At 47.1% G+C, this 25,331-nt stretch overlaps 2 protein-coding genes across 2 annotated transcripts; one reads left to right on the plus strand and one right to left on the minus strand.

The window, feature by feature from the left end:
- Nucleotides 1-1,715: 1,715 nt before the first annotated feature.
- Nucleotides 1,716-4,462, minus strand: F5891DRAFT_988822 (uncharacterized protein; the record flags this gene model as incomplete). Its single annotated transcript, XM_041378029.1, has 7 exons — nucleotides 1,716-2,105; nucleotides 2,152-2,375; nucleotides 2,422-2,779; nucleotides 2,828-2,946; nucleotides 3,003-3,364; nucleotides 3,416-3,619; nucleotides 3,909-4,462. The coding sequence occupies 7 exons, from the start codon at nucleotides 4,460-4,462 to the stop codon at nucleotides 1,716-1,718; spliced, it is 2,211 nt and encodes a 736-aa protein (XP_041216659.1).
- Nucleotides 4,463-5,206: 744 nt separating this feature from the next.
- Nucleotides 5,207-8,138, plus strand: F5891DRAFT_968125 (uncharacterized protein; the record flags this gene model as incomplete). The annotated part of the gene is made up of 5 exons (XM_041376289.1): nucleotides 5,207-5,572; nucleotides 5,618-5,905; nucleotides 5,954-6,340; nucleotides 6,449-7,709; nucleotides 7,759-8,138. 5 exons carry the CDS (start codon nucleotides 5,207-5,209, stop codon nucleotides 8,136-8,138), a joined length of 2,682 nt encoding a protein of 893 aa, XP_041216660.1.
- Nucleotides 8,139-25,331: the final 17,193 nt, after the last annotated feature.

Here is a 25,331-nt window from a genome sequence, read left to right on the forward strand (position 1 = left end):
TCGTGTGTGGGGTGGGTGACGATGGATATACACGCGCTCTAATTGTAATCACGCGTTCCAAGGTGCGACATCCTCCACACCCAGCTAACGTCGAGCCCAGACCCAATTGCGACTACAAGGAGAACAACAAGTATTTTACCGATCCACTGGGGCGAACCATGATGGGTGATGCAGGAAACACCGTGTAGAAGATGCACGCGCGAGGGATCAGTATGCGTGCATCCGCACTGCTGTTACAAACTTGGGCACCACCGGAACGCCATGACGGAGATATGAGCCCAGAACCACAGCTCCAGCATCCGCGAGTTGCTACACCTGAGATCATTTGCAATGGCGAGCGTACCTCCAGGATAGGATGAGAGTACTGGCCCGTCGTTGGTGCCACCATCAGCAAAATATCCTTAAGCCTGCAATGCAACGAACGTGGTGTCATTATCCTCAAGAGCGGTATATGGGCAAAGGCATTGTCAGTGGGACGCCGATATAATTTGTAAGACCGGCAGTTCATGTGTCGTTGCTAATCCTTGCCGTGGCTTGTGATCCATGCGGTGTATCGGCAACAACTGAAGAACACGATCACTTCCACCGACTGTGACAATGAAAAGTGTAAGTCCCTCGCCGTCAAGTCGCATCGACCTTTGCGTTTCGGGTCCTGTCGTCGGGTCCTTCGTCTTGCTGGATTTAATTCATGGGTCCGTGTCCCGTTAGCGGTGTACTCCAGGTATATGTATATGTTAATCTCTCATGTGGTATCACTTGCAGCTGATTTATAGTCCCTCCCCACACAGTAATATCATCACCACAGTAGGCGTTCTGTATCTGTCTGCATCCATACGATTATTCCACACTGCACACGTCAATTCTATTCTCTGTATCGCTCGTTCCACATGCTGTGCCCTCTAGCTCATATTTGACACGGCGATGAAGAGAGGCAGCCTCCTCGGTCCTTGGGGCATGAAGTGGACAGGTAACCCGCATAGGGTCAGTTTGTAACCTCCATTAAGATCCATCATCAAGATCACCACCGACCTCAGCATTCTCCCCATCATCAGTATTCTGTCAGTCCCGTTTCTTGCCACAGTTGCTCAAATCCTCATGTCACGATGGTGTTGTAGGTACATTTTTTGGTGACTTTTCCTCTCGGTACTCTCATTCTCGATGTTTCATTCTCGATGTTTCTCTTTACTACAGGGATTCATCGAGGCGCAGCTGGCCCATAGACCTAGCCTTTGTCTTAATCGTTGGTTGTGTGAGTTTTACCTTGGACGTTGTGAAGGACCACCATCCAACATGTCTTCTCATCCCTTTTTATTGTGTATAATATATATTCATATGGCTATGGCCGACAGTGGCGTTGACCCTACACCTATTTATGGCTCCTCGGACTGCTTACGGAACTGTTCATACAGTTGTCCACCACGCGTAGCTCAAAAGTTCTTTCAGCCTACTATACTACATCTAAGAGAGGGTCCGTGTTCGAACCGAGTTTAAAACATGTCTGAAACTTCTCGGATATGGTATAGTCAGGTCAGGCATCCGTAATGACTGTTTTAAGTACTCCGGTATACGTTTGGCGTTCGTAATACTAATATCTGACTGTTTGAAGCACTCCGGTATGCATTTTAATAATTTATTGTAGGTAGAATCACGAAATTTGTGGGAATCTAACACAAAAACTATGAACTATGCTAAAACTGCAAACTATAGTCCAAATTCTACGTTTCAATAGTCAAGTCGAAATCGGAAAGAATGGCAGTAGACCCCTGTTGCGACCTCCCACAAACAATCAGATGGTCTTTCCATCTATCAAGACTTGCCTTCTCCTCCTCACTGAGAGAATTTAGAAAAAAATTAACGCTATCGAATATCGTCTTGTTCTCAGTCGGCGAGAACTTCTGCTTCGTGAATATTAGTTGGCCTTGTTCCAATAATGCATGCTCCGTTATTGAACATGCAAGGCAGTACGCATGATGCAGTGCCTCACGAGGTGATTGGTGGTTGCCGAGTAGCGCGTGAAGTCCGTGATTCGAGAGCCAGATGAGTTTGATGAGCAGGGTGAATATGAATTTATTCTGGCATTTGTTGTGAATGATCACCGTCCCGTCCTAAGCCTTAGTTAGATCTTGATTTCGAAACAAAAAATAAACATACTTGAGAAAATGAATGTTTGTGCATATAGGCCTTGTCTCGCACAAGACTAGCTACTCGATCGACACGAAATTGATCTGGCGGGATGTTGGAATCGTGTTCGGGGAGCAGGTCGTATGCCATCACCACGTTTTGTCGCGCAATCGTCATCATCGTCGAACGCACTAGGACCACTCCCCGCCAAATCGTCGGCACATCTTTCGGCGTCGATGGCCATCGATTTAGCCCTACTATTCATTCAGTATAAGCTAAAAGAGTCTTCATTGAACTTACCGCGAAGGCTCGGAATGGAAGGCGCTGATGCTTTGATCATATCCCTGACGAGGCGACTCTGGTCCTCAGATTTTGATGCGATTGCATCAGGCGTGAAGATGGTGCCCTTGATAAGGTCTCGCGAGCGGCTGTAGACTTGCTCGCGGTCCGCCGCACTGACCTTGACCTGGATGACAACGTCACTCGACGTTGTAGCCGAGGACGGGCCAGGATTTGGAGTGCGCGTTGGGGATGGAGGCGGGCTGGGATTTGGGGTACGCGTCGGGCATGGGGGCGCCGAATAAGGCGCCAACGACGGCGTTGAGGGCATACGTCGGGAGCGTCGGCGTCTTTCGATAGAGCGCACCGGACCCAAAGTCTGTTATCATTAAAACGTGTAGTAAGATATATAACATTAAGTACTCACATGTATCACGTTGGATACCGGTATTTCGTCCAGTATGGGATTGTGTGTCAGTGCGCGTGCGGCGTCGGCATCACCGCCCAACCAATGAGGTATGGGCCCGATAAGGTGGGAGCTCGGTGCTGAACATGGTGTGTTTGTTAGAAAATGATTTACGATGAAAAGAAACAATACGTACGTGACGCGAGTGATGGAACATTGTAGTTGATGTTTGAGGGACCAGCCCTTGGGGATTGAGCGCCAGACAAGGACTGGGAGGAGGACTGGGCGCTATAGCCGGCAGCAGAGAGAGAGTTGGTGTAGCCGGCGCTAGAGAGAGAGTTAGTGTAGCCGGCACTAGAGAGAGAGTTGGTGTAGCCGGCGCTAGAGAGAGAGTTGGTGTACCCGGCGCTAGAGAGAGAGTTGGTGTACCCGGCGCTAGAGAGAGAGTTGGTGTACCCGGCGTTAGAGAGCGAGTTGGTGTACCCGGCGCCTAAGAGCGAGTTGGTGTACCCGGCACCTGAGCTACTATCTCCAGGATTTGAGTAGCCGGGACTCGGCCTATTGTTATTTTGAGTCTGAGTCCGCGACAAAAGAGATGGGAAGACTCACTGATTATATGTACCAAAGGCGTGCTGTCGCTGATGTGGATCGAAGTTAGACATTTCCGGAGGCCGCGGTTGTTCGTCGGGAATATTGATCTGCGTGTCCGCAGGCGCATGGGAAGGGTTGAGACCAGATCCTCGAGGAGGTTTTGGAATTGTGGTTTTACCTTTGCGCGGCGCACGACGTTGGGTACTCATCAAGGTAGAATCACTTGGGGGAGGGCAAAGGGCATATCAATTACAATTCTAATACAAACGGAGATACGCGAATGCAAACAAACTATACAGCTTGTGACTTGATGTACTTGTGACCGTGAGGTCAAAGAAGCGGGGAAAGAAGGGGCGAGGAGGTAAAAAACGGTGTGCATATGACAAACTAACACGGTCTGGAAGAAGGCTATGATGAAAGGGTGTCGCGTGTATTACAACATTCCTTATCAATCAATCAGTGTGGAGTAATAATCAGACACATGAATCGACTTACCACGATAAGAAGTCACATTGCGGTGGCCACGCAAGACGCTTTGGGACGAATTCCAAGGTTATCAGGGGTTCCCAGATATATAGGGTTGTCGTCGTCATCAGGAACCCCGCCGGCAGTGGGGGATCCGGAACCATCGGCCCCGGATTCTACAGATGCCTTATCGACACTGTCATCACCAACAAACCCAGGTTGCAACGAAGACGATCTGGATGCTCCAACCCCATGTTGGAAAGCCTTGCTGACACGTGAGCCTAAGACCTTTGCCACATGCTCAGCTTGGGATGCGACAATCTTAAGAATTTCGCATTCATCTTCATAGACCGCTTGAAGATAGTCTCGGTCATCATCGGCATCTACGCAGTCACGCTCAGAAAAGAGGTTCCTAAAGGCGTGTAACTGGTCGTCTGTGAGTTTGAGCCGGTCTTCATTGTCGGCATGTATGGCATTGAGGAATATGATGAAGCGTTCAGTTTCCTCGATTTCCCACGCAGTCGCCAGCATGCGCTGACGCGCAGTCTCACGAGCTGCAAGCTGTGCCTGGTATCCTTTGTACAGAGTTGAAGGATGCATTTGCGCAAGGCCATTCTCTAAGTATCCAGCATGCTTTATAAAATATAAATGAGTTGTTTGGATGGAACTGGATAGAATAATAATACCTTGAGAAGAGATTCGCTGGATACATAAGGTCTGCGTTCCCGCCCCATAAGACGCGCTGCAAAACGAACCTCGAGTGGAGCTGGGTCCGGGGGGTATGGTACAAACTTCCTGCTCATTCTGTCACGTATAAACTGACGTCGAGCACTGCGAGAAAGATCTGGAGATGCGGGTGGATTATAAAATAAGCTGTTTGATCCCTCAGTAGCAGAAGCCGGAGTCACGGGCGGAGGTGTCTTCTCCGCTGAGGAGATACCTTTGAGGGAAGCACATAGGTCAGAATGTCTGGTATCAGGAGAACTCTCTGAGAGATGGAAAGAATCAAAAAGAGGCGACCCAGGAGCTGAAGAAGATCCCGATAGAGGAGAGGATGGGGGACTGCTTGATGGAGGGAGGCAGTTGCCGGGACTGCTGGGTCGAGTCAGAGATGAAGGTGGAAGTGAGGGTGACATGAACAAATATCAATGTCGGCAAGACAGTGTCTCTCTAGCCTTCAATGCAGGCTGATAATAGTACAGTGAATACACCAATACCCTGTGAATACACTGGCAATGTCAGCAAGCAACACAGCGGAGTTTGAAAGACTAGACTCCAACGCTGACCCATTGCCCAAGTAAATGTGCGTATTATCCATTAAGTTGCTTTGACTTTAGCTTTAGTATGCATACCTTTACCAGGCTGTGTCCCAATTGCAATAGGGAGTTCCCTTCGATCGAAGCAGTCGTTCTGCATCTCAATTCACAGTCTACCTGCTGGCCGCACAAAGCACGTTCACAACAATCAGCCGTTCCCCCTGGGTTGCGAGGTCCGCCATCTAATACCACTGGCCATTGTCATCCTCGCTCTGGATACGTCTTTGGTATCGGTAAAAACCTATATGACAGGTTGCAGGACGATCAATATAATTATCGGCGGGAGATAAACACTTATTATCCTTTCCATGACGAGGGGGAGTGGGAATTAGCTAGTTTCTTGATTCAAAACCTGAATCAGACTCAAATTGACAAGTTCTTGAAGTTGAAATGGGTAGGAGACTCTAAGCACTATTCGACAAGTCTGACTCTTTCACAGTTTAGCACTCGCCCAAAACCATCTTTCACCTCAAAAGATCAACTTCTAGATTGGATGGACGCACTACCCTGTCTTGCAGAGTGGAAAGTTTCAAAACTAGAGTTTACAGGCTACAAGACTGTCCATCCCATTCAGCTCATTTGGCGCGATGCTCTGGAAGTCGTCAAACAACTTTTCAGTGACCCAGTTTTCACCAATAATATTACCTTTCAGCCCCACGTAGTTCATGTTGGGAATCAGCGCGAGTATGGAGATTATATGAGCGCTGATTTAGCATGGAAAATTCAGGTAAGTTTGCCCTGCTTAGTCGACTACTCAAAGATTGATTCCGTGTAGGACTGTCTCCCATTAGGTGCTACACAAGTACCGATCATTTTAGGGTCCGACAAAACTCCCGTGACGAGGACCACTGGGGGACTCGAGATGCACCCCATCTTCATCACCATCGGTAACCTTGATTCAGAAGTTCGCTCCAAGGCCACACTCCGAGCTTGGCGCTGTATCGCTTACATGCCCGTCGCTAAGTTTCGCGTGCATCCCGATTATCAAACCATTCTTCAGGCGCGGCTGTGGCATAAGTGCGTTGACCTTGTCTGCGCCAACCTTAAACAGGCAGCCAAGACAGGCTGCTTTATGCCTGATCCTTCCAGATTTATTCGTTATGTCTATACGCCACTCGTCGCTCACGTATGTGACCTGCCAGAGGCTTGCATGATCGCTGCGGTTAGTAAAAGTGCATCTCCTTTAACAATGGCGTCACAAGAAAATTTTGGTGATGGGGTTCTCTACCCTCCTCGTACTGGGCAACACACGCTACAACTTATCTGTGAGATCTCCCAAACAATCGATGTTTGGGATCTCGACAAATTCCAGAAGGCAGCCAAAGCTGTCCATCTATCTGGAGTCCACATGCCATATTGGCGTGACTGGATCTACGCATGTCCGTCTGTCTTTCTTGCTGGCGAGATCTTGCACACCTGCATCAAATTTTTTGCTGACCATCCGCTCACCTGGATCAAGGAGGTAGTAGGAAAATCCGAACTCGATGCTCGCTACATGAATCAGCATAAGCGGGTGGGAACACGCCACTTCACCAAAGGTATCACGCACGTCAACCAGATGACAGGTCGTGAGCATCGAGATATTCAACGCACCATTGTTGCTTCGATTGCAGGTGTTGCTCCACCTAACTTCATTCGCGCAATCCGTGCCCTCGTTGACTTCATTTATCTTGCCCAAAATCCGATTCATTCTGCAGAAACCTTGTCGTCAATGATGCAGTCCCTTTCAGACTTTCATACATTCAAGCACGCTGTCATCGAGGCCCAGGCTCGGAGGGGGAAGAAAGGTGTTAAGGAAGATTTCTTTATTCCTAAACTCGAGTTGCTCCAAAGCTTCAGAGGCACAGTCGAGAGACTGGGCACTTTGATGCAGTTTTCGGCGGATATGACGGAGCGCTTGCTCATTACTCACTGCAAGGATCTCTTTGTACGAACAAATCGACGAGTCAACGACTTCGTGGAACAGTCTGTACGGATTCTCAACCGCCAGGAGTCAATAGAGCTGTTTAATTTGTACGCACTGTTCCGTTCTCATCATGCATCACTTGTCAATGTGATATGCACTGAGGATGAGGCGGTGACAACCGTCAATCCAGCGCTCTCCTGGGTTTCTCGTGTTCTCCCTGATGAATCGCACTCTGTTCACGGACCTCGGCCAGTTCGTAACCATTTCCTCAAGGGCATTCTTTCCGGAGATGCACTCACTGCCTTCCATCTGACGTCGACACCAGATTTCAAATCTTTGTCGCCCACCGACATTCATACCATATATTCGCTCATTGATTTTGATCATGCACTCTCTCAGTTCATCAAATGTTTTTCTCTTTCCACCGGCGAGCATACCCGCTGGGACCACAAATATGGACGCTTTCATGCATGGAAAAAATTTCGATTACAGCTTCATTCGGCCTTCCGGCCACAGCTGATCATGCCCAGCAGAGTGATCCAGGCGTATCCACCAGATAGCGGATTTCCCCTCGGAAACTGTGATAATGTCCTCGTCGACGTCACAGGCGACGATGGCCAAACCAGTATGTCATTTTTGTTTTTATGTTCCAGCACTAACGAGATTATGTTCAGTAAGTCGTATCGCACAAGTTCGACTTATTTTTCAACCGACTCTTCCACGTGCTTCTGACCTAGTTTTGCCATCATATCTATCCCATCCGCTGCTCTATATTCAGTACTACGACTTTGTCGCCAGTCCCAATGACCGGCCTGAACTCGCGATGTGGACAGTAGAACGCTCATATGTGGAAGACCAACACGGCAAACACAGATGTGGTGGTGTGGTTCCATTGACAAGTGTAACACACACTGTCGAGTTGATCCCAGAATATGGCCAAAAGGTGGACGAAAAGATTTCTTCAGCCATTTGTTTGGAAAGTTATGACCGCTTTTTTCTGAACAATTTCGCGGATAAGGACAGTTATCACACATTGAGTACGGAGTTCGCATAGTATCAGTAGCTCACAATAGCAGCACATATAGTTTTGAATTCGTGCATTAATCTCTGCGAAGCTTTATGAGCGTCACTAGCAGCTAATTATGAGTGGCCCAAGTCTAGGGTTTGTGAATAGCACAAACCCTAGACTAGTAGTTCAGCATCGAGATATTTACAGTGTAACTACAGAAAAATCTGTTCCACCAATCACGTTGCTCCGATCACCAGGTCGTAAGCTCACCGTAAGCATCAAACTTCTTTTTGACAAGCGAAATTTCAAGGCCTTTTGCTGATGCTAGTGGCACCAGCTCATCGAAGGAAGCTTCTCGAAGGACCCTTTGGGTTCTAATCCATTTATTTTGGTAACGTGCTGTTTACAGCACGATACAATTTGTTCGGCTTCAGTACCTTTTCCATTCTAGTTTGATCCGGCAGTATGATATTTGGCAGCGTCCCTCTTTAGCCAATTTGGTATCTTCCATCTCGCTCTCACACCGTTGATTTATTTTTGTACTCCAGCAGGCAGATCTGGAAAATCCTAATTGAAGCTCCTCCGCATCTGACAGTTCTCTGAATCCCATATGGCAATACAACCAATAGCAAGCGTCTAGGTGAATGGCATATAATTCGTATTAACATCGTTCCAGGTTCTTTTAACGTGCACGTCTCTCTGGCCTTGCAAAATGGGAATACACCCTCCAGCAGTGCTACGCAGCTTACGAAATCTCTCATGTTACAATTGCTGAAATTGAACACGGACGGCTTTCGATCTTTGGATGTGGGGCGGAACATGCGACAGCTAGGGCTACTTATGGTCTTAGGATTCGGATGTCCAGTGGATGATGCAGCTTACTCCGGATCAGCTGGCGGAACCGTTCAGGGGCCTTATGGGTTATTTCCCACAAATTTTCCGCGATTTGGGCATTTCTTGATACCTCACAAGTTAATATCGGCACTTCAGGGATTTGGCATTGAGTCCAATTAGATATTCATGTATGCACGTACATTACTTGTCTGCAGAACTAGGCCGGATCAAAAAACCATAAGTCGGACCACAAACTTTCCACGTTTAAACTTCCGACGGTCGCGATCAATGCTGCGCTGCCTGCAAGATATTCGGACATTGAAATTCAAACATTCCGCTGTCATGTTTTTTTGTTTTGTTTTTGCGTGCAACGTTGCTTCTGCTCATGTTAAATTCTGCTGATGGCCTGCAGCTCCCCTTGTTGCTCCCATAATCTGATTTTTACACCTATTACACTCTTCATTTGATGACTTGCTATGACGCCTCGCTAAGTGCCAATTTGTGTGATATACTGTACGCTAGTTTCCGATGGCATGTTCTGCACATCTGACTACCTAGTATCTCGCCACCGAAATCGAGCAGGTGCCCGATATTAGTACTTGTTCGTGTGCTGTATTCGGCTGACGTGCTGCTCCGGTTAAATTTCTTTCATCTTTCCCTCAAGTTCCTGCGCCTTACAAACCCATATTATACAGGGCCACGGTCAGCATGCTGTAAAACAGACCGAAATGAACAACATGTCTTATACAACCCGTTCTGGTAGCTCAAATTATATATAATACCTTCGAGTCTCTCCACCGTTTGAGTCAGCGGTGGGCCTATAATCAGCTTGATCGCTTCGAGTCATTGCCGCGCAGAAAATAAGCTCGTTACCGCATATCAGCTCCCCCCCCGGCCAAGTGACAGCCGTAAGGGTACCCCACCGTGATCAGCAAGCTCTCAGAAACTAGTCTACCCGCATCAAGTTAACACTGCAGCTACAAGATCCAGATACTCACTCAGCATGTATCGTACCGAATTACGTGTTGTTGGTTCGGAATGTACAAATGGAGCCCGAGCATAACGTAGCACTAGTGGACGAAGCATGTGCATTGACAGGATACCTCCTCTTAGCCTTCATACGATATACGCAGTATGAGTAACGTACCGCACCGCACGATGAGTAAATTCCTGACAGTGGCATATTCGCCACGGTCACGGTAGCGCACCTTGAGCGGGTAATTCCATTGAGGTAACTGTAAGTGCCGAGCTAGAAGCTCGAGAACTTGCAACCCGTCAGGCCTTCAAAGCTTCAGGAGCTGAAATTTCGTTTTGCAGCACTACGTCGTGCACCAAAACAACTTCAGAGCTCTCGAGAATATGATATGAGGCAGACATCGTTATGTAATCGTAGCGTCGCGGAGATTTAAGTTTCGTGGTACCAAGCGCCGGCTATTAACCTTGCCTTACACTCGGACTAGTCACTCAGAGTTGTAGCAGGATGTTTTCGTCAAAACTTTTTCGTAACATCAACAATATCCGTATACCCTACAGAGTCCACGTTACACCATGCACTAAATTGACATCTAGAAGGGTTTCACAAACTGCTTGTCTTTCCTTTGGAACTACACGATCAAAATCGTCCGTGCACCCAAACACGCCTCGGGCAAACTTGTCGGTTTCGCCATCCTCGGAGCAGATTAAGGATGATCATCCGATCCAAGAGGCTCGCTTAGGCATCATTTTTACCTGTACAGCGGAAGCATGCTCTCATCGTTCTTCGCACACCTTTACGAAGCGTGCATACGAACGTGGTATTGTCATTGTCCAATGCCCTGGATGCAAAAATAGGTGCGGGCCCATCGATTTCGTTGCTGCTAAATCTCACAGCCTATATTTTCCCCGTCAGGCATCTCATCGCGGATAATCTCGGTTGGTTCAAGGATAGCACAGGGGATGGAAAACTCAGAAATATCGAGGATCTCCTTAAAGCTCGCGGCGAAACCGTCCAAAAAGGCTCCTTGGATGCTAATGGTGTAGTAGAATATGCTGATATTGAAGTTGGTAGAAAGTAGATGAACTTTGAAAGCACTCCTAGTACTCGGTGTGTCTGCCCCAAAGCTGCTTTTGCAGCTCTAGCTAACGGCCTGAGTATACTCCGCTCTCCTGAGGGCCAACATCATTCCTGTTGATATCGCACCTGGCGTGATCTCCGTCCTGTTACATTTACTATTCGGAACAATGATACTCGCCTTCGACCCTCACTGTGACACTACGCGGTTTGTGACTAAGGCGAACGACGAAAATATTGCCGGGGTTATATGACAACTGTATGGTTGCATTTCCATGCGTTTGTCCTCACGGCTCAACGCACATTGACGCTGATGCCCGTTGACTCGTAAATTGTGTGCTAGACTTCATAATGATGCTACGGCTATACAGTCCTCCAAGAGCCGGGAAGCCTTCTCCGAGTATGCACTACGAAACCGAACAAACAAACACGGCATTCGATTGCGTCAATGGCCTAAACGACCCTAGGATGATCGATCTCAATAGATTCGCCGAACACGTAACATGCACCCCCACCCCGAAACCTCACAGATGAAGCAACCATTTTCGAATATGACAATTCCGCCACCGGAGTGACGGTGCCAGTTCTCTTCAAAAGCCAACGTTCTCAATGGTCGTAACAAGGGCCCATTCCGCATAGCCAGCCCGTCGGTGCAGTCTTCTCCAATTTCAGTTATGGGCACGGACAATGCCCCTGAAAACATGTCCTCGATGCTGCTCAATGTGCCCATCAGTCCGGTGAAGACTCTATCCCTTGGGACCCTTCCCAACGCCAACAAGTCTGCCTCGACCATAGGCTCACCTACAGACTCGGTTTATGCTGCGTCGACCATAGTCTCCCCCACAGATTCGTTCTATGTCAGTATTACCACTTTTCTGCTCATCCGTCCGTTACATTAACATCAATACTGCTAGGTGGAGTTTCGATGTGGAGACCCGAGGAATCCAATCAACTACTCATGGACGCGAAAATGGTGCATTACCCTGTTCGTCTGTGCATTCAATGGGATCACTTGTAAGGCTTATGAATCCCCCCAAAATATTACTGGTTGATCGGCATCCTTAGCCCCTGCGACTCCATCATTTGCTATGGGTTACGATTCCATGATACGGGATCTTAACTGCACGCGCTTTCAAGCTACTGTTGCATACTGTCTTTATTCTCTAGGTTTTGGTATTGTTCCTCTCTTCACGTCCGCACTGAGTGAGGTATGAAATGACAGCAAGGTTGTCGATCAGCGCTTATGGCTTCCTACAGGAAATTGGGAGGAGGCCAATTTACTTGGTGTCGGTATTTCTTGGGGCTATGTGCAACGTGCTTGCTGCTTTGTGTGTGCCGCAGTTCTGGCTTCTTGTGGACTGGATTGACAATTGATGAACTGTAGCTCCGATAATATCCAGACTGTTATGGTTGCGCGTATCTTGGGCGGTGCTTTTGCTTCGACCGGTGCAATACTGGTGGGTGGAACGATTGCCGATATATGGGGACCTGAGGAGTACGTGATTGCGTTTTTCGTGGCCCTGCATTCACTTTATACTTTATATTCCAGGCGCAGCCTGCCTATGGCTGTTTTCTCCATGGTGAGCATGGTTACCACTGGTTTGGGGTCGATCATCTCTGCTTGGCTGGAATTGAACCCTCATCTCCAATGGAGATGGATCCAGAGGATTCAAGCGATGTGCGTATATCTTTTTTTGAATTATAATACGTTTCAATAACAATCAACGCAGTGTTCAGGGGACCTACTTCCTTCTTAGCCTAATTATAATGGAGGAGACCCGATCGCAAATTATCCTTCGACGCATAGCCAAGAAACTCTGTAAGGAAACTGGGGACGATCGGTACCGCGTCCGGGGAGAGGAGACACGGCCGAAATTGAGTGCCATGATTAAGATGTCGTGTACTCGGCCAATCAGTACGTCATTTGATGATTGCTATGCAAGGTGGTGCTGATGGTGGTTAGTGTTTGTTCTCACTGAACCCATCGTGACTAGTATATGCGTCGGTAGCCTTTCCCGTCGTATTTCGTTGTTTCTGAAGTTCTCTCCACAGATTTGGGTCTTTTTCATGTCTGGTGTGCTCTACGTCCAGATCGGGTATGCAAATATGTTATTTCCAGCGAGGACCTGCCACTAAGTAATGCGAGCAGATCCGTGTCCGGGGTTTTCAAGCATATATATCACTTCAACGTCGGGCAGAGTGGATTAGTGTTCATTACCGTCGTGTAAGTGTCTTGATGTTGAGCGTTTCACCCTCTCACCTAATTCGTCCTCGCAGTGTGGGAAGTATACTGGGACTCCTTGCCAACTTCTACCAGGATGTGCTGTACCGGTGAGTCAATTGTAACAATAAAATTATGCACCGCACCCAACCGATCTGTTTAGGAAATGCGTATCTCGGAGGGGCCCTGAAGCAAGGCTATACATCGCTTGTTTAGTAGCACTCTTGCTGCCTACCTCGATATTCATCTATGCATGGACAGCGGATTCTCGCATCTTCTGGATGTGGCCTGTTGTCGGCTTATCGGTGTGTTTATCATTTCGATGTATACGAGGGTCGGGAATGCTCATCAGGCACCACTTTAACCAGATCTTCATGTTTTGTTCATTTGTTTCGTATCAGGTGGTTTTCATTTATCTGGCAGACTGGTAAGTACTTCGTACCATCTCCACTGTAATCTGTGTTTCACATTTTCTGCTCATGCAGCTATGGTCCAATGGCGTCTTCTGCTTTGGCGGGCCAGGGTTTAGCTCGTACGTTGTCACCTCATATTTTGTATGCGCGTGCTGAGCAACCATAGGTAACATGGGTAGCTTTGGATTCCCTCTCTTCTCTCACATAATGTTCAAGAAGCTCACATACAAATGGGCCAACACTATCTTTGGTGGTGTCGCAGTCCTCCTCATTCCAGTCCCTTTCGTGAGTTTTTCGACATGTCTCGGTACTTCATTACTAACCCACCCCCGAAGATTCTTTTCTTGTATGGACCCTCGCTTCGAAAACGGAGTACAATGTGCAGCCAGCTAATGCAAGATGAAGAAAACCCAGAACAGCTTGAATTTCCTAAATCCCAACTGAACTAGGCTCGGGTTGATTCGTGTATGAGCTTCCGATTCATAGTCTATCACGTTCCTTACTCGCGATGTCGATCTCAAGGCACAATGGTGCAAACAGCCTCTCATTCGTTTTTTTTTGGACTCGATTTACAGAGTATTATAATTCCAGCATCTACTTGTAATCTCCGCAACAGACGAGGATTATCCTCATACATTCATTTAGAAGGGCAGTTTTCTTTTCCACGACTACTTTCATTTATAGCATATATATTATTCTACGACTCCACAATCTTTGTTACTGTTCTCATTTGCCTGACTTCATTCCTTGTTATTTTTCTTATTTTCTGCATAACACTCATCATGTCCTGGTAAGATATATGTGAAGGAAAATGGATCTGACGAGATTAGATGTCAGTTCCGTGTAGCTATTGTCCTTGTGACACGTGACCACTCCACGATCGATTTGCTTTACGTTGACTTTGATTGGGAATGTTCGCGTTTCATTGGTAGTTGAACGTTGAACGTTGAACGCTGACCATGTACAGTCATAATAATTTCAGCTAGGAAGCTATCAACCTCTGTGATCCCGGCTTAGTTCACACATGCGTCTACCTTGCGATATTGAATCAATATCCTTGACAGATTTTGTCCCTGTCATTGATGTATGTGCAGAACCGACCACTTTTCACTTGCGCTCATGATCAATCTCAGGCGTGTCTTCCGGAGAGCGCATCAAGTGAAGAAAATCGGATTCATATCAGAAACTGCAAACTACCGATATTCATGTAATACTCGTCATCGTACACATACGAAAATGTAGAAACATTATTGAGAGATAAATCGTAGATGGAAAAATGATCCCGTACTGTAAAAAGAAACAAGGCATATCGTGCCTACAAGTTACAAAAGAAATGAGCAGTTCAACGTCTGCTGAGTACATATCGATAAAGGGGAGACGTGTCCATAAGTCACAGGCAGTCCATGATCTGCGAAGTAGATATTGGTAAGAGAAATACAGAGATAAAGAAACAAATCGAGGGCCATTTACATGATGGCGAAGACAAGAGAAGACACTTGAGATAGATGTAAGTGCGAGCCGCGGGCGGTGGCCTTCAACTCCAAGTGCTCTGAGACAAGAAGGAGGCGGTTACGCTGTTGCGGTTGCGGTTGTATCGGGATTGGTCGTAGGGGACGTCCGACGTCGAAGACTGCAGGCATAAGCGGGCGGCGCGAAGACATATTTTGTGCGCGGTCAGTGGTGGCCTTCAACCTCGCGAGCATGAAGCTCCAGGTCGTAGGGGACAGCGAGGGAGATCGTTGCAGATCTTCGGGATTTGGTCGTAGGGGACCTCGGGAGTAGCATTGTGTGTGAAGGTGTCGGTCTTGAATGATTTCGATCGAATTCCCTGGGTCGGGCGTCTTCTGATCCAGAAGCAGTGAAGGCGACAGCATAGAGGGGAGTCCGACCTGGGACATGGCAGCTGCCCAGCCGTCGACAAGAGCGGTTTGGTCGGCGAGGAGATCGTCATGTAGTTGTTCAAGGTCATCTATTCTAAATCAACAAACGAAGCGAACGTCACCGGAAATCACTCACTGATCGCAGTAGCATGTTCTTGTTGCTTGGAGTGAGTGCGTTCGATGCTGCCATGGATAGCGGCCAAGCGAGTGGATCTAGATTCGCGCTAAGAAACGACGGTGAGTGCAGCACTTGGCTTCGCAATGAACATGTCCATACCTTGTGTCTTCCCGGCCGGAAATTTTGATGCCGTTTCGTATCCGGGGGTTTCAGCTGAGGCGAGACAATCTGAGGCAGGATGCCAAGAGAGGGCGTCGCGATCATTTGAGTGGAAGCGTCCACGAGCAGCAGAATATCGGTGGTCGTCAGATGTCCGTCCTCCAGGATTGGCTGGAGCTGCGTCCGTTGAGAAGGTCCGCTCGAGTCATCGATTTTTGGTGCTTTCGTCCATGGGAGTAGGTAGCCACTGGAGCAGTCGCTGTCGTCCTATAAAGATTCGAACATTGAGCGATGAAAATGAGGAGACTGTGCGACTTCATACCTGGGGGATATTGCTTTCCTCAAGGTCCGCGCCAGAAAAGTCCTTCATGAAGTCGTCATCATGGTCGATGACAGTCGTGTCGGAATCGATTGAGAGGCGCTTCGTGTTCTGAACCGGCGAAGTCAACAGTATTGGCGTGCCTAATGTGGAACATGCAGTAGATGGCGGAGTGCAGTAAGAGTCATCTGCAATTGAATTCGGTGAAATTATTAGGTCTGGCGGAGTGCTACATGGTTCGGTTGCGATTGGATTCGATAAAATTGAGTCTGCTGCAGTAGAGAAATCGGACACTTTGTTGTAAATGAGAGGCGCGTTGAGCTCGGCTAAATTGTGCTTCGGAGGAGGTCGACCATCTTTACTGAGGAGTATCCGGGCGGTCTCGTTGGAAGCTAGAACTAGTACCGCGACAGAGATACAGAATTCGGATATAATCAGGCCGGCGGTGACGTTCTCCGCTTCTTTGATGGCCTTGGACGTCCGATCCACCACAGTGTGTTTGAGAAAGAATGCTCCGAGGCACCCAGCGACGGTGACATGGGCGGCACCGTCGAAGATAGCAGAAATCATGTTGTAAGGCGAGTTGAAGTTGAGAATGAGTAGTGAAGAAAGTAATGCACGTAAATCGAGGACGGGAAATGGGAGCATATCTTGCGGGCGCGCTGTATTTATACTCTGCTACACCAGTTAAATCAGCACTGCCACGAACTAAACGAACTCGATCGCGACGCACCTAGTCACGTGTATGCAAAATCAGTTTATGTCAGCAGCACCACCGTAGGTGCATGGAATGGCCTGAACATGTTCAGAACGAGAGGATGATCAACTCTTGTGAGTGTCTGTGTATCAATGGAAAAATGTACCTGATAAACGACTGCTAGCGCTGACAGATTAAGGCGCGGATCCCGCAGTGCATAACTCCTCCATCCAAATCGTCGTTCAAGGTCTGAGTTGATTCGAAGTCAGCTAGTTACCACTGGTCTTATCACGATAATCTTGGGTTCGTGACCGCTGTAGACCTTACAGTATGGTCACGGTGTGTTAGCCCAGATCCCAGACTGGGCCCAGCTGCTGTGGATGTGAAGTCTTTTTGAAGCGAAACCTGCTGAGGACAAATAACCCTGGCGGCCACAAGCAGAACTTCCACTCTTCATTTATCTATCTGTGTTTTGTTTCCACCGCGTTATGCAGGGTCCGTGCGCTCGATCCAGTACTCCTCATCTTGCATCTCACTGAACGCTACCAGAGACGACAGAATTTATGTGATGGATGCACGAGCATTGACCAATCACACACGGTACCATCCTGCTTTTTGAATTGATGCCAGGATGGGCCGCACTCACGAATCGCTGCCATTATCGTCAAATCCTGTTAGCATGCTCACCGCTTCAAGTCATGTCTGTCTGTGGCAGCTCTCTGAATGACTCGCCATCTTCCAATACTCGTCTCCAATGACATTGGTCATGTTCTCCGTGAACAGCAAGCATGTCTTCAGCGGAGGGTGTAATCTAAGTGTGGGCAGCACCAACGGACACTGAGCAGGAGTAAGAAAGTCCCCAGAAACCTCACCTGTCTGAATTTGTATCTGAGTTCGTGTGGAATAGTTTTTCTGATGTGGTGTCCTTCAATCTGTCACATTGACAAGGAGAGACTGTATAACAGATAGCATGCTTCACGCACCACGTCCCTATCATTTTATTGCAATCATCCGTCCTCTAGCATTCTTCGTAAATGGACAAAATACGCAGTTCACACTTTGCGATACCAAATTTGCGCTCTGTGATGCATCTCGATACTATCCCTTCCACTGCAATTGGCACCCTGCAGAAGTCGGCAGTCACGCAAATGTCACTGTGAGTCATGATATGTCACGTAGGCCAATTTTAAAGTCAGTTCGGCAGTCAAGCAAGTGGGCAAGGTCAATTAGTATTCGTTCAAATGAGCAAGTATAGTATTGAATAGTAGATATACATAAGTACGAGGGCGACTGTTATTAGTGCTGTAGTTGTAAAATCGAGGTGGATACATAGGGAGACCATGTGCATTGTAACATGACGAAACATGACTCACATTCTGTTCTTTTGCTGCAGTATAACCCATTTGCAATTCTCTGAATTGAAACCTGAATGTGTGGCTCATATGTCGGGTCTGACGAAGCTTGCAGCTTTCCTCGTCTACCGCTGCTAACTTAAACTTGCGAATGCGGACGCGCAGCACTGCACCAGTCGGCACTTCCAAAGTGGGGGTGCAATTTGAAACTCCGTCATGGCATGTATTGGCAGGTGACATTTCTGCGTGACTTTGGCACTTTCGACTATCTCACTCAATTCTGCTTTAATCGTGGTCGTTCAACCTCATAATGAGTTGTATTAGAGAGAGAATGATACAGATGTCAAGAATTTTGTGTTTAAGTAGCTAGAAATACAAGTTTTGTGAAAGTGCCAACTTCTGTGGGGTGCCAATTGCAGTGGAAGGGATAGTACAAAGGTGTGATATAAGTGGTGTTCAAAGTAATTTCCTGAAAACTCGGTAAGCTCGGTAAGCTCCATGAAACGTCGGCAAACTTCGATTAAGAATTCAAAGAAATGTCGACATAAGTGTGGCTTAGGTCGGCATCACAGTTGGACTTCAAAATGAGACTTAGTGGTAAAAAATGCGGTCAAACATCATGATGAAATAGCAATAGTTATATACATGTAATGTACACAAAGCTATTCGACGTGATAAGGGTGCAAGACAAAAGGTGCGAGGCAAAGGGCGCAGGATGAAGGTGTGAGACAAAGGGACAGGACGAAGGTGAGAAGTGGATTAAGGCTTGTTGCGGTAGCGGAAGCAGGCACTGTCGCAATTGCAGTATGTTTCGCGCTCGCAGCAGCAGAGTGCTTGAGAGCAGATGCTGAGGGAGCAGCAGACGAGGGACTCTTCATGCTCCCAGAAGCATGCCATCCAGCTTTACCAGTCTTCTTAGTGGCAGATGTTTGTACAGTTAGTACAGGACAGTTTGTGGGTGTCTTGCTGGAACAGTCCTTGCCACAAGTATGCAGGTGTGATTGAGCATGATATGAGAGTGAGAAGAAACTTGCGGGACCAGGAACAGATCAGGAGTAGATGGCTGTGGTTGCTGCTGCTGACAAGAATCGCTCATGAGAACATCTTGTTCAGCAGAAGCAGACCTGCCAAGGAGGGACTCGCCCTCAGGTTGGGTGGGGACATTATTACTGTTGCTGTTGCCATCCTCGTTCATATCATCTAGTTGCTCGATGGGGGTGTCAGCCATTTGGTCATCTTCGCTGTTGTACTCCTCACCTAAAAGTTCATCTAGGGGAAGTTTGATAGTGGGACAGTAAATCTTAAAACCAGTTGCACAGCCCCCGCTAATGCCTTCCCAGTAGCTCATGGGGTTAGATAAGGTGGGGGTAGAGTAGAGTAGAGCAGTTGGGCCGAACGAAGTACTAAAGATGGGAGGGAAGTGGAGTTTTTCTTACAAGGGGTGCAGGACGAAGGTGTGGGGCGCAAACAATGGTGTGCGATGAGGGTGCGCTGCGAGGGTGCAAGATGAAGGTGCAGGCAGTGGATGTCAGGCGTGTAGAGCGTTGTTGCTGTGCTCGTCATCGAGCAGAAGAGCCGCCAACTAAAATTGAATCTCCACTTGAAAATGTTGCCATTTCTGGCAACAGTGTCCCCTATCGATGCAGGTGATAAGCTTATCTCTCTCCTGATCCCCAGATGCCTCGTCTCTCTATGCGCAATCAGCTGCTTGAGCAACTGGATGAGGCTGAACTAGCCTTAGCCAAGGCCGGGCTAGAGTGTACTCTCATTACCCTTAATGATCTCTATGATTCCGACTCCTCTGACTCTGAATCTGAATCTGATTCTGATTCTGATTCTGATCTTGGCCTTGATCTGATGGTCACTCCTCCATCTCCTCTTACCCCACAATTATCCGACCTTTCAGATTCTTCTTCCAGTGATGGATCTGACAGCTTCACTACCCATTACAACCGCCTTCATGATACCATCACAGCTCTTCGCGATGAGGTCACTAGGGCCCGTGTTCTTCATAAACCGGATGCACCTCCTATGCGAGCCCCTCAGATTCAGCTCCTTCATGACTTTGGGCACTCTCGGCACCACCTCTTCTGCAAGAAATTATGTGTTAATCCTGACATCTTCGATGATATCCTTGATCAAATTTCTGATCACCCTATTTTCACTAACCGGTCAAACAACCCTCAACTTCCCATTGCCATTCAACTGGCTATATTTCTCAACCGTGCTGGCCATTACGGCAATGCTATCTCACCAGATGATGTGGGCCAATGGGCTGGTGTCAGTGTTGGATCGGTAATCAATTGCAGTAACCGTGTGATGATTGCCCTCCTTGATCAGCATGACACATTCATCAATTTCCCTGCTCCTGACTCTGAGGATGCTGAGTGTGCTCGGCAATATGTTGAGGCCAAGTCTTGCCCAGAGTGGAGAAATGGTATTTTTGCAATTGATGGCCCCGCTATTAATTTGTATGAAAAACCTGGTCTTTATGGTGAGGCATTTTATGACAGGAAGTCTAACTATTCCCTCAACTGTCAGGTATTTTTTCTCTCTTATTCTAATGGTTAGAAACTAATGAAAAATTCAGGCAATAATTATGCCCCATAATCTCCTCATTGCCGACTATTCACTTGGTCACCCTGGAAGTACACACGATGCTTATGCCTTCAAATCTACAGTGGCTCAAAAAAGTGTCCCAATGTTTGTAAGTTTTCATGTAATTGTGTTATTGCGAGCCAGGATGTGAGAATCTGACTAAGTCAAAGGGAGGTCCCAAAAAGCTCCGCTTCTCGGCTACAATTATGTCCCCTATAGCGTGAGAATCCATTGACGCCGTGCGAAGATATGGCTATTTTAATTAGGTGACTCATTGAGACACTTTTTTGAGTTTCTATTAAAATATGAAAATCAGATCATTTAGACATGACACCATTTACAAATATATATATAAATGGTCCCATATTGACAATATGGTCTCATTTTAATATCCTGTACATATATAAACCCTTCCAATAACATCATGTCCCTCATAATCAGCATGAAGTCTATTTCCTCTTCTCAAAGAGATAATATCCTTTTTCTCTCCACCTCTGGTCTATCTATCAGGCAGATTGCCTCCAAAACTGGTCTGGGGAAGTCAACTATTGCCAGGGTTATCAACCAGAATATTCCCAACAAAGAAAATGTCAAAATGGGTCGTCCTTCTAAACTTACTCTGCATGACAAAAGAGCTCTTGTTCATCATATTATATCTGGAAAGGCCTCTACTGCTGTTCAAGCCACAAAATACATCAATTCAATCATCACTACCACTGTCTCCACTCAAACAGTCAGGAACACCCTCAAGGAAGCCAATCTTAAAGCTGTAGTCAAGAAGAAGAAACCCCTACTGTCACCAGCCCATAGGAAAAGGAGACTAGCATTTGCTTTAAAGCACCAGCACTGGACTATAGAGGACTGGAAGAGAGTTATTTGGTCAGATGAAACTAAAATCAATAGGATGGGGTCAGATGGTCAAGAGTATGTTTGGAAAAAGGCAGGAGATCCACTTGGAGAAAAAGAAGTGAAAGGTACTCTTAAGTTTGGAGGAGGAAATATGATGGTGTGGGGCTGCATGGGGTGGCACTGCTCAAAAGCATGCAAGAATCAGGTATTGATGAAGAAGACATTATCTTCCAACAAGATAATGACCCCAAGCATACCTCAAAGTTGGCCACCAAATGGTTTGAGGACCATGATATTACTGTCCTATCATGGCCAGCACAGTCTCCAGACCTCAATCCCATTGAACATCTTTGGGAATTACTCAAGAGAATGCTTGCTGCCTATCAAGACCCACCTAATGGACTATTTCAGTTATGAGAGAGAGTTGTAGTAGAGTGGGGAAAGATTGCTAAGGAGGAGTGTCAGAAATTGATAGAAAGTATGCCTAGGAGGGTAGCAGCAGTCATTAAAGCTAAGGGAGGAAACACTAAGTACTAGAATTATAGAGATTATGTATAATTGATTCAAACTCAAAAAAGTGTCCCAATGAGTCACCTAATTAAAATAGCCATATCTTCGCACGGCGTCAATGGATTCTCACGCTATAGGGGACATAATTGTAGCCGAGAAGCGGAGCTTTTTGGGATTTCCCTTTGGCTTAGTCAGATTCTCACACCCTGGCTCGCAATAACACAATTACATGAAAACCTACAAACATTGGGACACTTTTTTGAGCCACTGTACTCGTGTTTACCAGGAACACGACACACTTCTTCCTGATGACCATTGGATTTGGGCTGATAGTGCATATCCACTTGAGAAGTGGTGTATTCCACCTTTCAAGAAGCCTCGGAATGGCAGGTTGACAAGGGACCAGAAGACCTTCAATATTCACCTATCCAGGGTATCTTCTAATTTTTCTGCTGATTTTTTTGGAATTTTTACTGATTTTCATTGATTTTAATTCATCTAGGTCTGTGTCCGCATTGAGCACACATTTGCTGCTTTGAAGGGGCGTTTTCAGTCTCTTAAGGAGCTTCGTCACCCTATGCAGACCCAGAAAGACCTCCAGATTACTCTACATTGGGTTAGGTGTTGCCTTATCCTTCACAACATGATCATCAACTTTGAAGAGAAACGCAACAAACCTACAACCAGATGGGCCATTCAAGAAGGGAAACATACTCTGCATCCAGAATATGAAGGACCAGATGGTAATGAAGTGGTGAGTGATAGCTCATATGCAGGCACTCCTGGTCAAGCACACAGGGCCAGGTTGATGGATCAATTATTTGATAGTCCTCACTCAGATGCTCAGCATAGGCAAGGATAAGTTGAAACAGGTATAGCTTTGACATACAAATGTACTACATACATGCTAGTAAGTAGGTTGTAGGATTATCAAATAGTGGTGAACAAATGACAACATGTAGCAAAAAGAAACGGCAAAAAAAAACATATGACAAAGTGCATGCAGGAACATCATGGCTTGTTGATCTTGGCATATTCAATGCGCAAGAGCATCACCTGCCTCTCTAACTCGAGAGCCTTCACATCCACTTCCTGCAAACAAATCTCCTGGTCCTTGCTCTCCTGCAGCTGTTGATGGATGAGCGCGGCATCCACGCGCTCATGGGCGTGCTCCTCGCATATGAAATGGTGCTCCTTGTCTTGGCGATTGGCATTGAGCTTGACCATCAGGCGCTCATTCTTGAGCTGGTATAAGGCGAGCTTCTCGGAGTGCACACTCTCTAAGTCGTCATTCAACAACTCAACTTGTTCCTGAACCTCCATTCGGAGACACTTCTTCACTGACTCCCTGCTGCTCGGTCTCTCGGAGGGCGATGTTTGGGACGTCAGAGATGCCTGCCAAGGGGAGGACGGATTGGACCGTTGCAACAAAGCCTTCGATGAAGAGGTGGGGGAAGAAGCGCTCTTGTGCATGATCATGTGATTGACGTGGGACTTGAATGAGCTGCGACTGTCGTGGTTGGAGGTGTGGGGAGGGGGTGCCTTGGGAGGCGACAGAGTGGGAGAGGAAGGTAGCTGTCGCTTCTTTCTGCATGCCTTGTTCGATTTGGGCGGGCTGTCCAAATTATACACATTCTCCTTGTCACAACGATCTGTGTCGTCCATACAAAGGTCCCCCATACCATGAGCAAGGGGGCCATCATCGAAAGGTGGGTCATAGTCAGATTCCTGGGGGGCCGGAGAATAATCTTCACAGCCGAATGACTGGCTACTGGGAGGAAGGGGCGTATGGCCAAAGTGGAGGGGGGAGCTTATCGTGCTGCCTGCACAGTTGCTTGCGGGAGCTTGAGAAAAGCCCCATTGTGGGGAGGAGCCAGCGGCAGCGCCGCTGGCTCCCTGAGCATATTGAGGGGAGTGGTTTGGTTCTAGGGGGGTAGCAGGACCACTTCGGGGAAGAGGCACATAAGGCATTTTCACAGGGGAGTCAGCTGGGCTGCCTCCAACACTTGGAGGAGGGCGGGCATAGTTCATTTGTTGGACGTGAGTGTTGTCACCTGCGCATGAGGTAGAAGGACCTGAGGGACGAACCATGTAATCAAGCTGCGGGGAACCAGCACTGCCTGTGGCAGGGTTAGGGATGATTATGTTGAGTTGCGGATGGGTGTCTGAAGGAGGGTTCCGCGAACCTCCCGCAGGACGAGTTAGCGCGAATAGGTCACCGGTGTGGTCAGCACCTGGTTTCGATGAGCTTGTTTTGGCAGAAAACGAGGGGTTGGATCCCCATATCTGGTAGAGGTCATTGTACCATGGAAATTCTTTCTTGATTTTACCTATGAATTTGTTAGCAGTATTGATAAGACATGAGTGGGATACTCACGATGTAAGTTGTCAGACATCTCCGAGTCAATTGGCACGATGCCCACACCTGTAGACTCGAATTCAGCACGAATATCGCGGAATTTAGTCCGTAGACTTCAGATCATCCAGTTAGTACAGTTGCAATAGATGGAGAAGTACTTATGATGCGATGCGATTGGCCACAGAGTCACGGAACTTGATGGGATTGGTGGCATACCAACTCCCATACGTAGCATCGTTGTGAAAGATTACCTTTGCAATCACACAGTGTTAGGGATTAGCGTGGGTATACCCATGGGTATCTGTGGTGATACTCCCACCCACACCCACCAAAAAACCCACACCCACACTGGTGGGTGTGGGTTTATTCATGGGTACCAGGGATGGCTACCCATACCCATACCCATAGAGGGTATACCCATGGGTACAACATGAACAATTGGTACTACACACTTAGATATCTTAATGAATGTTGTAGTAGTACTGGAGACAAATATACTGCTAGTCTCACCTTGTTAATTGGCAGTCATTTGAGAGAGATAAAGCTAAATAAAAACCCAACACCAGTAAGTCTCTGAAAAATGCAACAATAAAAGTTGACATTATCCTTGTAATACTAGTTGAGACAAGTCTGTTGTGAGTCTTATTTTGTTAATCAGTAGTAATTTGAGCAAAATGAAAATACATATTGATGAGTTTGGCCAAACACAAGTTGTTATTATCATTACGTATCTTGATGAAAATTGTAGTGCTATGTAAGGTGAGTCTATGGCTAGTTTATCTTATCAATTCAGGCCATACTGTCATATTAGTGCATTAATACATGGTAGTTACAAGATATATGTTGTGCATTAACCATTATAAGTATGATGCATTACCG

Source organism: Suillus fuscotomentosus, assembly GCF_016647785.1.
Source record: "Suillus fuscotomentosus strain FC203 chromosome Unknown F5891scaffold_252, whole genome shotgun sequence".
NCBI lineage: Eukaryota > Fungi > Basidiomycota > Agaricomycetes > Boletales > Suillaceae > Suillus > Suillus fuscotomentosus.